The 16,278-nt window shown below is 24.1% G+C and overlaps 1 protein-coding gene and 1 non-coding gene across 2 annotated transcripts; one reads left to right on the forward strand and one right to left on the reverse strand.

Moving 5' to 3' along the window:
• Positions 1-288: 288 nt before the first annotated feature.
• Positions 289-360, reverse strand: TRNAW-CCA (transfer RNA tryptophan (anticodon CCA)). Its single transcript has one exon. It is a non-coding gene; the product is annotated as a tRNA-Trp (tRNA).
• A 4,419-nt stretch (positions 361-4,779) lies between these two features.
• Positions 4,780-6,052, forward strand: LOC127243080 (probable inactive patatin-like protein 9). Its single transcript, XM_051262935.1, has 2 exons — positions 4,780-5,712; positions 5,783-6,052. The coding sequence occupies exons 1-2, from the start codon at positions 4,780-4,782 to the stop codon at positions 5,966-5,968; spliced, it is 1,119 nt and encodes a 372-aa protein (XP_051118892.1). The 3' UTR covers positions 5,969-6,052.
• The last annotated feature ends 10,226 nt before the right edge of the window (positions 6,053-16,278 follow it).

The following is a 16,278-nucleotide window of genomic DNA, read 5'->3' on the forward strand; positions in this document are numbered from 1 at the left end:
TAACTCCAAAAATATCATTATCATTGTTACGATATTTTTACTCCAATTTATAACTATATTTTACTTCAAAAAAACCTATTCTTCCAATATTATATTTTATATATTATTTTAAACTATTTTTTTAATATTTACCATTAATATTATCTTAAAAAAAAAATTAAAATAATAAAAAATAATACTGTGTTCCGACAGACATTTCTTCTTAATTGTTTTGGGCTTTGGATGAGTTATTGGGTGTTTTAATTTAAAATTATATTATAAGCCTATAAAAATTAATTTGATAAAAATTGAACCTGACGTGAATCGAACACGCAACCTTCTGATCTGGAGTCAGACGCGCTACCATTGCGCCACAGATCCTGAGTGACTACTTGTTTGTATTTAATATATTTAATTATATTTTTCACATTATAAATTTGTTTATTAATATAAAATATATTATAAATAATTTCTTAATTGTTTTAAAACTTGAAATAAAATTTTAATTAATAATAATATTTTTAGAAATTTTTATTAATTAAAATTATATTATTAATGAATATTTTTAATTATAAATATATTTATAATTAATATATACATATATTAAATATTTTTAAAATAATAACAATTATTAATTTAGATACAATTCATTATGTATGTGCTAACACACATTCAATGTTATGTTAAGTTTATTAAAATATTTATTATTAAATAAATATAAAAATATTATAGTTTTGTAGTTAATTTAGATCAAATTTTAATAATAATAATAATAATAATAATAATAATAATAATAATAATCATAAATGATATCAAGTGTGCATAATTCGCTTATGATACTATAAGTAATTGTAATAAATAACAATTGGAAAGTAACAAAGAAAGTGAAAAATCTCTGTAAATAATACTCCTCCGTCCCATATACCATATCTGTTATACTGTAGATACGGTATTTTAAGAGATATATAATCAGTAGATAATTAAGAATGTATTAGTGAAAATAATTATCATATAATATATATTAATTATAAATTAAAAAATTTAAAATGAGATTAAAATGTGTAATTATTTTTCAAAAAATGAAAATGACATGAAATGTGAGACGGATAGAAACGATAATTTGGACATGATATGTGGGACGGAAAGAGTAATAATAATGAAGAGCCATGTTGGAAATATTTTACTAGTAAAATATGAGATATAGGGAAATCTAAAAACATGGATGCGAAATTAAATCCGAACCTCGCGTGGAACGCTATTTTTTTAAAAAGAATTCAACCCTTATCGATCATCTTTAAGGATATAACAAATCAAAACGGAATAAAGAACAAAAAAAAAAAAAAAAAAACGGTCCATTCTTGCAAACCTAACCAAAAAAAAAAAAAACTTTTGGAAAAAAATTTGCAGAATTTTGATTGAAGAGATAATTTTTCAGAGATAATTTTTCAGAGAGATTTTGAGAATTAATTTTTTTTAATATTTAAAGGAATGGGGAAGAAATATATATATATATATATATTATTTTCATATATGAGATTATTTGTATTTAATCAAGTGAAAAGAAAAACGGTCCATTCTTGCACGTTGCAACAAATACTTTTATATGATTATTTAATTTTTTCAAGTTAAAATAAATTAATAAGATAAATGGTGTATTTGACAATTAGCTCATAGCTGTTGGTTGTTAGCTAATTCGATTAGCTGATGGTTGTTAGCTAATTCGATTAGTTGTTAGTTGTTAGCTGATTCAATTAGTTGGTTTGACTAGCTGATTCGATTAGTTGTTTGTATTAAAGTGTTTGGTAAAATAGCTGTTTATACGTAAAATGACAATTAAGGATATTTTATATTTTATTTTTAAAATATTTAATTGAGTTTTTTCGGTGGGTAGATTTTTTTTATAATTTTATTATTAATTTAAAAATTTTAGTAAGATATTATTTTTTAAAAAATATTTTGTAAAGAATTAATGCAAATTTATTGAAAAATATATATTTTTTCATTAGAAATAGTATAAATATAAAAGAGCAAAAATTATTAACATATGTATTTTTATTAGATTAATTTTTAATTAATATATATTTATATTATTATAATTTTAAATAAATATATTCAATTTTAATACAAATATTATGTGATAAAAAATACTATAATTGATTCTAACAATATTAATATTTTTTATATTATCTTTATTCTAAAAAATTAAAAATAATTATAAATAAGATAATTGACATATAAAAAAAATAATTATTTAAAATTATAAATATGAATTTATAAGTTATTAGAAGAAAATATATCTATATAATTAATAAAATAGTGTAATAAAAAATATATATGAATATATGTGAAAAAATTAATTAATTGCAAATAAGAAATAAGAAAAATTAAAATAAAAAAGCTCATCTGAAATGTTGGTATACAGAGCTTTTTCAAAATTAGCTTTTTGGACCCAATAAGCTAATTGAAAACACTAATTTACTAAATATCAAAATTAGCTAATTTAGTGGTGAAACAATTAAAAACTTTTCAATAAACTAAAAGCTAAGCTCTTAAAAAAACTGTTTACCAAACACACTCGAAATTGGGACAAATATCTTTATTTCTCTTTCACATATTCAATTAAATACCCAACAATTCATCCCATCAATTAGCTTTAATAATAACAATATATGCATTGAAGATGTTTTTTTTATTTTTATATTTATTTTTATTTTTATATTTATTTTATTTTTTTATTTCATTTTTGTTTCTTTATTATTATTATTATTATTATTTATAAATACTCATGTCTACTTTAACAAGTATATATGCACACACGTTCGTTCGAAAATCTGAAATTTGCCTTAAACCCTTCGCCAATTACGTTGGATATTACCTGCAGGAGTTTTTGATACTATGAAATGGTGGCATGTGCCAGAGATTTGATTCTGTCAATTTTATTTTATTTTTTATTTTTTAACAAGTGTTCTATTTACTAAAAAAAAATTGTAGTGCCTCTATTTAAAATTTAAAATTGCATCATTATCCAAAAAATTAAATAAATTATTTAAAATTTAAAATTTAAAATATCATCAATATTCAAATAATTAAAATTCAATTCAATGAAAATAATAAATTTATATGTTAAAGCATAAATATACAAAATAATATTATATTATTATTATTTAATAAATTGAATCTTATAATTTATTCTATATTAAAGTTTATATATTGTGGAATCAGTAAAAAAAATTTCTGAATTCGCAGCTGTTGAGCTCCATTTGCATCATCACCTATTGAATGTATATATAATACATATATGTATACATAATAGATGATGATGCAAATGAAGCTTAAAATAATTTGATAATGTTGATGTAATAACCCTTGCGTACGGTGTAATATAAAAGTAATGACATTTGTGTAATATAATATAAGTTGAAAGGGTATTTATTATGTTAGATAGGTAGTACAATTACTAAATTAGGAAATGGTAAGCTTGTTTTGGGACGGACGAAAATAGAAAATGGTAACATTTCAATGGGACGGAGGAACTATTATATTAATTTTCAATTTCTATTTTGGTTCGTCACATCACATAGTTTCGATTTCTTTTTTTTAGTAATTATACTATCTACCTAACATTGCAAACATCTTTCAAATTTTACAATATATTACACAAATATCATTACTTTTATATCATATCATACTAATAAGGTTAAAGCAAATCGATAAATATATATGAGACGAAAGAATATTATATATTACTATATCATTATTTAATTATAACAAAAAATTATATTATACGTGCTTGTTAAAAATTTGATATGATATTTTTAAATTATAAATTAAAATTTCATATAAATTAAATTATATTATTTTTAATGTAATCATCTAATTAAAAAATTAAGTGTCAGATTTTATTTAATAAAATAAATTTATATCTATTATATTTATTTAACATTACAAACGATATTGATCTTGTAATTTATTATAAATAAATAAAATTTATATAAGAATAATTATTTTATTTTTAAATGATTCAAATTTTTTACATATAATTTTATTTTTATTTTTATGATATAAATATATACAATGTTTATTTAAAAACAAACCAAGTCATACCATTTATTATTCCTATATCAAAATTGAAGTTTTATTAATAAATTAACAAAATTTCATTAAATACTTTTGTTTTTTTATATTTACATATTATAGGTATTTTTACCAAACTTATTTTATTTTTATTTTTTTCTGCTTAATCAAATACAAAAACAATATTTTTCATGTCTCCCAATCTTTTTTTTTCTATATTAACAAAAACATACTATTACAATTTTAGTACATATATATACTTCTTGCGTTCCAATAGAGTTGTCTTATTTTTTCATTTTTATCCGTCTTAAAATAATTGTCTTATTTAGTAATTGTGGTTCATACTTTATAACAAAATTATTCATATTTTTTCAAACTACCTATAATTATTACTCTAATTTATTTTTTAAAATTATTCAACAAATAAGAATATTAGTATTTTATTTTCTAACTTTATACTTACTTTTAATTAAATATTATTACTTTTTAATTATGGTATCCATTTCTAAATATTTTTTCTGGAATTATTTCTTTTCTTCCCCTCCCCTCAACTCCATTAAAATTACTCTCTTCGCGGCCGCTCATTTGAACCATGTAGTAATTTTGGAGGGGCAATATAGTAACAGAAGTCAAAGAAAATTATCCGCTAAGACGCAGCGCATCGTATGTAGCGTGGTTATCTTTATATATATATATAATGTTAGGGGAAAACGGGAATCGTTGGCGATGGAGTACAGCGCTGTGACGTTGGAGAGTTTCTCCGAGCTGGAGAAGCAATGGATGCACCACTGTCAAGCAAAACGGACGCGTGTTCTCAGCATCGACGGCGGCGGAACCTCCGCCGTCGTCGCTTCCGCTGCTTTGGTTCATTTGGAAGAGCAGATCCGAGAGAGAACAGGTGATTCCAACGCTCGAATTGCTGATTTTTTTGATGTTGTTGCTGCTACGGGAATCGGAGCTCTTCTAGCTGCAATGATTGTTGCGGACAACGGTTCTGGCAGACCTCTGTTCTCCGCCTGCGACTCTGCTCGGTTCGCGATGGTGAATCAAGCAGAGCTGTTTAAGGTGAGAGGTGTTGGTGTTTTCCGGCGACGGAAGAGGTGTTCTGGCCGGAGTATGGATAGATTGTTGAAGGAGACTTTCCGGCGTGGAGATGGTAAGGATTTAACTCTCAGGGATACTTGTAGGCCTCTCCTTGTCCCCTGCTTCGATTTGAATAGCTCCGCGCCGTTCGTGTTCTCCCGTGCCGACGCCTCCGACTCGCCGAGCTACGATTTTGAGATCTGGAAAGTGATTCGCGCTTCATCTGCAACACCGTCGATGTTCAAGCCGTTTAAGCTTTCGTCTACCGACGGAAAAACCTCTTGTCTGGCTTTGGATGGAGGATTGGTTATGAACAATCCTACTGCAGCTGCAATCACTCACGTTTTGCACAACAAACGTGATTTTCCGTCGGTGAATGGAGTCGACGATCTGGTGGTGCTCTCAATCGGTAACGGAGCGTCTAGCAATTTCACGTCGGAGAAGAAGCTCAATCGCGGCGGCGACTGCTCGACTGAGTCAGTCGTCGGTATTGTCCTCGACGGAGTCTCCGAAACCGTCGACCAAATGCTCACCAACGCATTCCTCTGGAATCCAAACGATTACGTCAGGATTCAGGTAATTACGAAACTTTTCCGATCACTTCCACCGTCGAACTCTTAATATTCCGGCGACAATGATTTTGCAGGCCAGCGGCGGATGCAAAACCGCGGCGGAGGTTCTGGCGGAGAGAGCAGTGGTGACGTTGCCGTTTGGCGGGAAACGGTTACTGACGGAGACTAACAGACGGAGAATCGACGGCTTTGTCCAACGCATCATTCCACCGGGAAAAATTAGACAAACACCGACACCGTCTCTTAACACCGTAAGTTAACGGTCGTTACTAATGCCAATATTCCCCTTTCCGACTTACCATTTCATTTAGCTTCCGTCTGTTAACGGGCCTATATGCTCCCGCATTTGCTCTTATTATTAGGTACTTTCATACACTATTTGGCAGTGAATTTACTACTCCGTAGAGACAATAGAACCATTTATTAACTATGTCAGATGCTTATCAAAATTTGAAAATCATTAAATATTCGATTAAAGAAAATAATTATTTGATAAAAAAAATAAATATATTTTTTAAAAATTTATAATTAATGAATAATACCTTTCTTTTGAAAAAAAAAAAAAAAAGTACATAAATAGAATGTAGGTGTACATACGCAAATAAATTTGACATGTAGTACCTAGCTATTACTTTCACCTTCTAGACTAACAAGTTATAATTGAAGTTATGATATGTAACTGTCTCTGTGTAGAAGGAATGGTCTGTCCCATTTATTTTCACCCTCCCATCCAATAACTGTATGTATAAATCTATACGTATATGTTCATACGTGTGTATTATTATTGTACTTTAAACTTACTACGTCCGTTCTTATTTATTTATTTTTTAACAAAATATTTTTTTACTAGTATAATATTTTAATATATAACGAATGTTTTATTTTTTTCAAAAAATATTAATATATAATACTTCATCCGTCCCGCTATAAAGTATACATATTTTTATTTTGGGACGTCCAATTACAAAGTAACAATTTCATTAAATACTCTACTTTTTTCCACAAATACCCTTACTTTACATCACATCATTACTTTATACCAAAAAACAAGAGCAAAAATGTCATTATACTACTTTTACCTACCTACTATAATTAAAATAATATTATTTCTTAAACTCCGCGCCAAAAGTAAATGTATACTTTATCCATGGACGGAGGGAGTATGACAATTATTTTTTTTAATATTATCCATATAATTTCTCATACGTTATACCAAAAATATATATATAAATATAAACACTAAACAAATACACCCATAAAATTTAATAAATATTGCAATTTAATACTTCCTCCGTCCCAAAAGTATAGTCTTGTTGTGTTGGACACGAGATTTAAGGAATATTGATATTATATTAGTAATTGGTAAAAAGTAAAGACAAATGACTTTTTTGCCCTTGTGAGTATATTGGTGTAATAAGTAGTGACAATTGTGTAATAATAATGAAAAAATAGGGGTAGTTTTATGATGATATGGTTATTTATGAAAATGAGACTATTGTTTTGGGACAGACAAAAATGGTAAACAAGACTATTATATTAGGACGAAGGGAGTAATTATTAACACTCCTTCCAAAAATTTTTATGTTGTTTTATGTGGACGTAAAAATTAAAATATAATAATATTTTAATGTTAAATTCAGATAGATAAAAAATAAAATAGTAATATTATGATAAATTTATCAAGAAGTTGGTAAAATATGGATGAATAAGAGTAAAAGATATGATGACAAATTTGTTATTATTGTTAAAATAAAAATATAATAAAATTATAAGTGAATAAAATATTTTACTAAACTATGCGTAGATTTGGCATATGAATAGATTAGAGTGTTGATTGTTGAATGAAAAAATTAACATAAATAAAATATTTGTTTATTTAACACCGCATAAGCTTTGTTAAATAAAATTACGTAATTATATTGTATAAATGTGCTGAATGAAATAATTAACACTATACTTTTTTTTTTTTTTTTTTTTTTGTACTTTTGGGGGTTTGGATTTTGAGCTGGGATTTGAATAGTAAAAATTTTGAATTTGAATAGTTGTATGATGTGATATAAATAGGTGTTGATGTGATCTTTTGAATGTAAAATTGATTTTTAGTATAATATAAAAAATGAAAAATAAGTGTTTGATTTGATATTTTTAGAGGGAAAAAAATTGGATAAATAGTGTAAATCCAATCCAATCCCCCAAACAAACACACCCTTAGCATATCCAAAACACGAAACAACATAGTTGTCTATTGAACACAACATATGTTTTGTTAAATAAAATCATTTAGTTGTTCAATAAGGGATGATCTAGTGGTGTGGGGAGTGAACTTGTGACCATGATGTATTCAGTGCGCATAAATTATGAAATTTAAAAGATAATTAAAATGTATACTTATATTTCCTAAAAAAAAATTGACAAATAAGGTAGAACTAATTGAAATAAAATGTGAGACGGATAAAGTATTCTCTCCGTCCCAATACAATAGTCTTGTTTACTATTTTTGTCCGTTCCAAAACAATAGTCTTATTTCTATAAATAACCATATCACTATAACACTACCATTACTCTTTCATTGTTATTACATAATTGTCACTACCTTTTACACAAATACACTTACAAGGACAAAAATGTCTTTTACATATATTTTTTTACTCACTATCAATATAATATCAATATTCCTTAAATTTCGTGCCCAACACAACCAAGACTATAGTTCCGGGACGGAGGGAGTATAATTTATAGCTGATTTTAACATATTACATGCACTGATACGATACAACTATTTGTTTTTTTCAACACGTTTATGCATTATTTTTTTTCATATAGTGTGTTGTCGATACATATATTATGTTTTTATTGTTCATATATTATGTGATAAGTATGACTATGTCGTACGATGTTATATTATATATTGAATTATATAATATTAACATAAAACAGACAATACATATTATATAATCAAATTCAATAAAATTTCCAATTGAATTCAACACATTACATGCATTCATACAACATTGCTATGTGTTATTATTTAACACTTAACTTGTTGTATGTATTTATATTGTATGTTGTTTATCTCTTATCTAAATATATAGTATTATTTCATTCTTTGACTAATAATTGTCTATTCACTTATATCTTGTAATATATACACATATATAGTATTAAAATTATTTCTAAATTTATATATAAAAAATAAAGATGAAATTGTCCAAAATTCACCTATGTTGGGGTGCAATCTCAAGTCCCACATCGAAAGTTGTGAAGAAAATTGCACACCTTATAAGTCCCAAGTGAACTCCGCTAGTATGAGGCCTTTTGGAGAATATCCAAAAACAAATCCGTGCGGGCTCAGCCCAAAGCGGACAATATCATACTAGTGTTGAGTTGACCCGATTAGATGGTGAAGTGGACTGGGTGGCATTGGGCATTGGTTGTGGTGGTGGGCTCGTCCTCGTGACCTGCAGATGCGGATGTGCCTTGTGGCGAAAGTCTCCTGGCGGTGTTGGGCCGGATTCTCCTTTTGGAGAATATCCAAAAACAAATTCGTGCGGGCTCAACCCAAAGCGGACAATATCATACTAGTGTTGAGTTGACCCAGTCCTAACAACCTATAGTTCAAAAACTTTGCATAATTATTTTTTTTATTTATTTAAAAAATATGTGATATTCTTTCATAATTTTCAAAATGTTATATCAAACTCCAACCATCTGAACTTAACAGAATGTACACAACATGCATCAATAATATTATATCAATGAAATGTTCCAATTTGAAATTCACATTATTTAGCATGTGTCACGCTTGCTCTGTTAGTAAAGATTTAATACAACATTTTGAAAATATAAAAAGATATCACACAATTTTTAAATTACTCTAAAAAATTAATGTTTCTAAACCATATATGAATTATGGATAATTTTGTCAAAAATAAACAAATAAATGCATATCAAGACAGAAAGATAATAATTATTAGTTTAAAGAGCCAATTTATTATATTATTATTATTATTAATATAATTTATTTTAATAAATAATACTCCATCAAAATTGAACAATTTGATTAAAATTACGACATTTAAAATGACGATGTTTAATTGGTTAATAATAATTAGTTATGATATTATTATAATATTATTTTTTTGTATAATTAATAATATTTATAGTTTTAAAGTAATTTAATATATATGATTACAAAAATTAAAATATATATTTAAATATTTAAAAATTATATAGCAATTAAAAAATATATGCAATATGAATATAATTTTGTAGAGAATAAAATACAAGTAAATAAAAAAATATTTTTGTTTATTTATAATTAACATAAATTAATTTTATAAAAGATGTGTAGTTTTAAATATAAATAAAATATTTATTTTTTTGAGGAGAGAGAGGTAGAAATAAAGGGATTTTGAGTGAGTCCGTGTTATTTATGATATTGTATATTATATAGCATAATTAAGTTGATTTATATTTGTTAAATATATTTTGATTTAATAGTTTTTATCAAAAATATAAAAATATCAATTATTATGGGATAGATAAAAATAAAAATAATATCACGGACTGAGTATAAAAGTTACATAATAAAAAATTGAAAAATGATCAAGAAAATAGAATAAGGGCAGGGCAGGCAATAGTACATCATTAATTGCCAAAAATACTATAATTAAAATTTGAAATATACTATCATAAATGAAAGTGTCTGTCCCCTACCACATCATTTATTAACATTATTAAATTCAGATCCAATATCGATCGCTTACCCGTTAAATTTTTTACTGAAATTTCAATATTTACTGTTGAAAGTGGACTGAATGTGTGTCTGGATTTTGATTGATGTTGTTTGCAGGTGGTCCGATCAACAGACGAACAGTGATGAACGAGCGAATTTGGGGCTAACATTTACTACTTCTCATGTCCATGTAATATGATCGTACTGCAAATACGAAAATTTAGATAGAGTATAACTAGTAAATAATTAAAAAACGTATTAGTAAAAATAATTATATATTAAAATTAAGATAATTAAATATTTTAATTAAAATTTTTAAAATTATAAAATTTAAAATGTAATTAAAGTGTGTGTTTGTTTGGGGATTTGGATTTTGAATTGAGATTTGAATAGTAAAAATTTTGAATTTGAATAGTTGTATGATGTGATATAAATAGGTGTTGATGTGATGTTTTGAATGTAAAATTGATTTTTTTAGTATAATAGTATAAAAAATAAAAAATATGTGTTTGATTTGATATTTTTTTGGGGAAAAAAATGAGATAAATAGTGGATTGGAAATCAAATCCCCCAAACAAACAAATCCAAAATGTATAATTATATTTCAAAAAATAAAAGATAAATTATAGGGAACAAATGAAAATAAAAAATAGAACAAATTATGTGAAACAAAAATAGTATTATCTTTATCTTAAAAAAAATTACAGATATTTAAATATTAATTATTAGATTAATATACAGTACAAATTAAAATATATTTATTAACTTTTTATAATACAAATATAACGATGAAAAGAGAAATTAAAGACAGCTCTTCTCATGTAACGAAGACAATATTTAAAATTAGTAGTTTTTTAATATCAAATTCAAATAATCGGTGACAATTATTTATTTATTTATTATTATTATTGTCACTTTGCGCCGGTTGCATTGGAAAGTAAAGAGCCAATATTTGATGTATGAAATCAATATTTAACATAGTATATTTTTAAAAATAATTACGGTTCATAAATAATATTAAAATTTTCAGATAGTATCTTTATTAGAGTTGGAGTTTTAGATTTTTATAATATTTTATTCTCTTTCGGTCTTATTGTGTATTTATCAATTTATTTTTTTAATATTTTTAACATTAATATTTATGTATATATTACATAATGAATGAGTAATTGGACAATTGTACTTAAAAAAATTTAATAATATTTTATATGTGAGTTGATAATTCTATTGTAATAATACATTAAATATAAGTTCTTGTGTTTTAAGTACGTAGAAAGTATAATTTTAAAAACGCATATAGGTTTGTCTGTGGATTTGATTAATTGTATGATATATATAAATATATATTAAGTTATATTTTGAATATAAAATAGTTTTATAATATAATATACGAGTAAAAAAAAATAATAATAAATAAAATGTATAGTAAAATCTTGTAAGTGTTTGTTTGGGGGTTTGGATTTGAAATTTGAATAGTAAAAATTTTGAATTTGAATAATTATATGATGTGATGATATAAATATGTGTTAATGTGATGTTTTGAATGTAAAATTAAGTTTTAATACTCCTTCCGTCCACATAAATTGTCCACATTTTCTATTTTCGTCATTCATACATAATTTATCTTCAACTTTTTGGAAATATAGTTATACATTCTAATCTCATTTTAAATTTTATAATTTATATTTTTTAAATTTTAATTAAATTATTTAGTTATCTAAATCTTTATTTATAATTATTTTTATTATACTATAAATATTTTTACTAATACACTTCTTAATTACTTACTAATTATACTTTACCTAAATTCTCATATCTACGGTAATATGGACAATTTATTTAAGACGGAATGATTATAATATAAAAATTATAAATAAGTGTTTAATTTAATATTTTTAAGTGAACAAATTTTGTTGAATAATGAAAATAGGATAAAATTCTTGAAAAGAACACTAAAAATTCAAAGGAAAAAAAAGGAAACAAAGCCATAATATTTTACTAGGAATAGATTGTTTTTGTTATTTTTTATTCACTAAACGTTTGGACTTAAGCAATTTTGTTTGATTAACATGCTAAAAAATGATAATAGTATTTTAATATAAAAATAGTAAAAATATAAATAATAGTAACAAATAAATTATTAATTATTCGAAAAATAGATTATTAATTACTTATTAAAGTACAAAAAATAGTTGAATAAAAATAAATATTTACTATGAATGTAAACTATACATAAATTTAATGGACAATAAAAAAAATAAAAACTTAAATAAATATCTCAAATGAATTAAAAAATCATTTTTTTAATAAAATAATATATTTCATAAAAAATATTATAATTTTATTTTTATCAAAAAATATAAATATAATATTTCATCTGTCACCTAAAAATACAATTAAACTTTTTTACATGAACTTTAGTGTGAATTTTTATTATTATATTTTCTTTAATTTATCTTTCACATTTTATAAAATTCTTACAACTTCTATGTTATTATAATAAAAATCATAATAATTGTTTAATACTAATATTCATAAATTTTAGTGAAAAAGTAAACAAATATATACATATAAATTGATGAAATATTACTCCGTCTCTCACGTCTATAGTGTCGGGTGACTGTACATACATAATTTATGATAAAGTGTAATTAATAAATAATTATTTTATAATATAAACAATTATAGATTAAAATTAAAATAATTAATTACTTGAATTAAAATTAAAATGAAATTAGAGTGTGTAATCATTTTTTTTTTAAAAAAAATAACAGGAAATGTGAACGGATAGAATCGGTAATGTGAACACGATAGATGGGATGAACGGAGTACAAATTTTTAAAAATAATTTATATTAAGGTAAATCAAATAATCAATTTATTAAAATCTTTCAAGATGATGCTTTCTCTGATGATTGTCTCGGCGATATTGCTGATTTTTATTTTTTAATTTTATTAGTTTTATTCATCTTTTATAGTGTTTGTTTTTTATTTTTATTCTAAAATTTATTGAAAGATCTACAAAAATAATATGTATTTATTATTTATATATTTTTTATTAGCAATTTTCTTAAAAAAATGTCGACCAACTATATTTAAAAAAATTGAATCAATTTATATTTGATATTTGTTTTGTAATATTTATTGTTTAAATTCTAAGATATAATAAATTTTTATATCAAAAATATAAAAATAATATTTTTAGAAAGTTCGTGAGTTAGCCGGCTTGGCTCGCCACCTGTCGGCGAATTAGGTTAGACTGTCTAAATCTTAGGGCCCGTTTGATTTGACTTAAAAAATAAGTAGAAGCTAAAAGCAGAAGCAAAAGTCGAAGCAAAATACAGAAGCAGTTCGACTTTGTATTTGGATAAATTATTATAAAAACAGTTTCTCATAAAAAAACTGTTTGGACGTTATATAGTGAAAGTGCTTTTAAACGGTTACAATTACTTAAAAGGACATGCGGTTAATATAATAGTAGTTTTTCTATAACACTTTTATAATTTAATTTAAATTTTATATTTATATTTAAAGATTTAAAATTAAAGTATAAAAATTGTACTTTTATATTTTGATTATTTATATTTTAAAATTTTAATTTAAGGATAATATATTAATTAAACATAAAATTACAATATAATATTAAATAATTTGTATTTTATAATTTATTTTAAATTTTATAAATTATATTTAATAATTTAAGTATAATAAAAAAGTTTATATACTTCTATTTAAATTAGTATTTAAATTTAAAATTTCAATCCAAATATAATATACATAAATTAACAATAATAAATTAATTATATTTTTTAATTTTTATTAAAATATAATATATATATGTTATTTATTTTTATATTATATTATATTATCGTAATGTATTTATTATTATTATTATTATTATTATTATTATTATTATTATTAAGGATAAAACAATAATTTTAAAGGAAAAATGTTTATACTTATTTCAGAAGCTACCCCTGATGTGCTTATGAAAAAAAACATTTTTCAGCTTAAAAAATTGCTTCTGCTTTTGGACAGAAGCCCGTGCGAACAGGTGCAAACTGCTTTTTTTTAGAAGTAGAAACCAAAAGCTATTGCCAGAAGTCAATCCAAACGGGACCTTGGTTTGTTTTGTTGTGGGTTGGCCTGCAAATAACCCGTTTATGTGCTAGTTATAGTGGATTGTGAACCAATTTTGTTTTAACAGCTCAAATTAATACAATATATTCAATATATTTCTTCTGTTTTGACCAAAGTACTCATTTGAGTTTTTATAGTTGATTAAAAAATAGTAGTCAATAAAATATATATTATAATAGATTAAAAAATAATAATATTTTATTAATTAGTAAAAGTGTGTAAGGTATTTATGTTTGTAATTTATATAATAATTAAAAATATTTTAGTATTAGTATACAATTGTTTTTACTATAATAAAAAATAAAAATTAGACAAAAATAATAAAAAAATAATGTAAGTTGAAACGAATATTGTAAATAATATGAACTCTATTATCTCACGAAAAAAAAAAATTTAAACAAAACATTATTTTTTCTATTATCTATATAGTACTATAATATTTAACATATTATTGGTTAAATTTTTTTTGAGTAAATAAAAGATATTATAGTTAACGTGTATATATATATATATATATATTGTATTTTCTAAAATAATATTTTTTCTATTCAAACTCAAAATATTTTTATTACATTCATATTCTGAAGTACTCATTTTAAAAACAATCATACATAATAAACTTTACCTAAATTACAAACTTAGCATTGTACATAGAATTACTTACAAAGGTAAAGAGAGTATAAGATGTGTTTTCTTTATATTTTTTTTTTTTTAGTTTTCTCCAAATTTTTTTTAATATATCATCCATATTTATTATTTTTATATTATCATACAATTCTTAGTATATTTTATATAAAAAATACTTTATTTGTCTCAATTTAAAATAATTTTTTATCATTTTCGTCAGTCCGATTTCAAAATATCTATTTTTTATTTAGAAAAAAAATCATACACAAATAATACGTATAATTATTTTATACAAAAAGTCAAAAAATAAAAATATCTTATATACTTCTTGCTGATAAAATATTACTCCTTCCATTCTACTTCTCATGTCTACATTTCTATTTTCGTTCGTCCCACTTATTTTGTCACCTTCTTTTTTAAAAAAATAATTATACACTTTAATCTTATTTTTAAAAATTTAATTTATGATTTTTTTTAATTTTAATTATACTAACCAATTATCTTAATTTTAATCTATAATTAATTTTAATATACGATAATTATTTTCACTAATATATTTTTAATTATAAACTAATTATACCCCTTTTAAATTACCATGTCTACAGTAATAGGGACAAAATATTCGGGGGACAGAGGGAGTATTACCCTATTACAAAACCGCAAAACTGAGGCAAGAGTATAAGGTTCATGGAGTATCTATAAAGTCAAATTTATAGATACACATTCATGTATCTATACATGGGTGTGTATCTATAAAGTTGACTTTATAGATATACACCCATGTACCTATACATGGGTGTGTGTGGGGCAGAGAGGGGATGATGCTGAGGATCCCCTCTTTGCCCTACTCTTAGTATCATTACACACTCATATATCTACATGAGTGTGTATTTATAAAGTCAACTTTATAGATACACTCCATTATCTATACATGGGTGTGTGTCCACAGCATCACCGCTCTCTGCCCCACTCTCAGCATCACCACACACCCATGTATGATACATGGGTGTATGTCTATAAAGTTGACTTTATAGATAGACACCTATGTAACTATACATGGGTGTGTGTG

Source organism: Andrographis paniculata, unplaced genomic scaffold, assembly GCF_009805555.1.
Source record: "Andrographis paniculata isolate CXL003 unplaced genomic scaffold, ASM980555v1 Contig89END, whole genome shotgun sequence".
Taxonomy (NCBI): domain Eukaryota; kingdom Viridiplantae; phylum Streptophyta; class Magnoliopsida; order Lamiales; family Acanthaceae; genus Andrographis; species Andrographis paniculata.